Here is a 692-nt window from a genome sequence, read left to right as displayed (position 1 = left end):
GGGGCGGCCTCTGCCGGGCTCGTTCGAAGACCGCCACCTCATGGCGGAGACAGACAGACCCTACGGTTAGTTTCTTGCTGCTGCTGCTGCTGCTACTGCTGCTGCTGTTGCTGCTGCTGTTGCTGTTTGCTGCTGATGGCCTGTGAGTTGCTGATAAACGATTAGCCAGCGTTCTCGCTGCGGGCCATTCTGGGGGCATCTACTGCTGCTGCTGCTGTTGTAACTGCTGCTGCTGTTGTTGCTGCTGCTGCTGTTGCTGCTGCTGCTGCTGTTGCTGCTGCTGCAGAACTGCGGCTGCCTTATGGGGAGACATTTTACAACTATGAGTTAGAGAGGACGCGGAAACTGCTGAAGATGAGAGGAGACGGAAGAGGAGACAGGAGGAGACAAAAAAACGAACGCAGGTACAGACCCTACCGCATCTGCTGCTGCTACCTATGCTGCTGCTGTTATTTGTGCTATATCTGTTGCTGTTGCTGCTGCTGCTGCTGCTGCTGCTCTGTTGCTCTTTGTCTCTGTCCTTCTGTCTCTTCTTTGGTGCTGTGTCCGCCGATGTCTGCCCCTGCATTGCCTTGAGTCTTCCACCTCACAACCACCGCCACCACCACCACCACCACTGCTGCTGCTGCTGCTGCTGCTGTTGCTGCTGCTGTTGCTGCTGCTGCAGGCTTGCGATGCGTTGTCTGCTGTAC

General features: G+C 56.2%; 2 protein-coding genes across 2 annotated transcripts in view; both read right to left on the bottom strand.

Moving 5' to 3' along the window:
* Positions 1-199, bottom strand: part of EMH_0045090 (uncharacterized protein) — a gene marked incomplete at both ends in the record, with an annotated part of 4,262 nt that extends 4,063 nt beyond the window's left edge. Inside the window, one exon of the mRNA XM_013496030.1 lies at positions 3-199. Within this exon, the coding sequence (XP_013351484.1) occupies positions 3-199 (197 nt within the window). The remainder of the gene's footprint in view (positions 1-2) is intronic.
* A 259-nt stretch (positions 200-458) lies between these two features.
* EMH_0045080 (uncharacterized protein) overlaps positions 459-692 on the bottom strand; it is a gene marked incomplete at both ends in the record, with an annotated part of 420 nt that continues 186 nt past the window's right edge. Inside the window, one exon of the mRNA XM_013496029.1 lies at positions 459-692. Within this exon, the coding sequence (XP_013351483.1) occupies positions 459-692 (234 nt within the window).

Source organism: Eimeria mitis, genomic scaffold (assembly GCF_000499745.2).
Source record: "Eimeria mitis Houghton genomic scaffold, Emh_scaff1879, whole genome shotgun sequence".
Taxonomy (NCBI): Eukaryota; Apicomplexa; class Conoidasida; order Eucoccidiorida; family Eimeriidae; genus Eimeria; species Eimeria mitis.
Note: the sequence above shows the minus strand (reverse complement) of the source record. Positions and strands in the feature narration are given on the sequence as shown.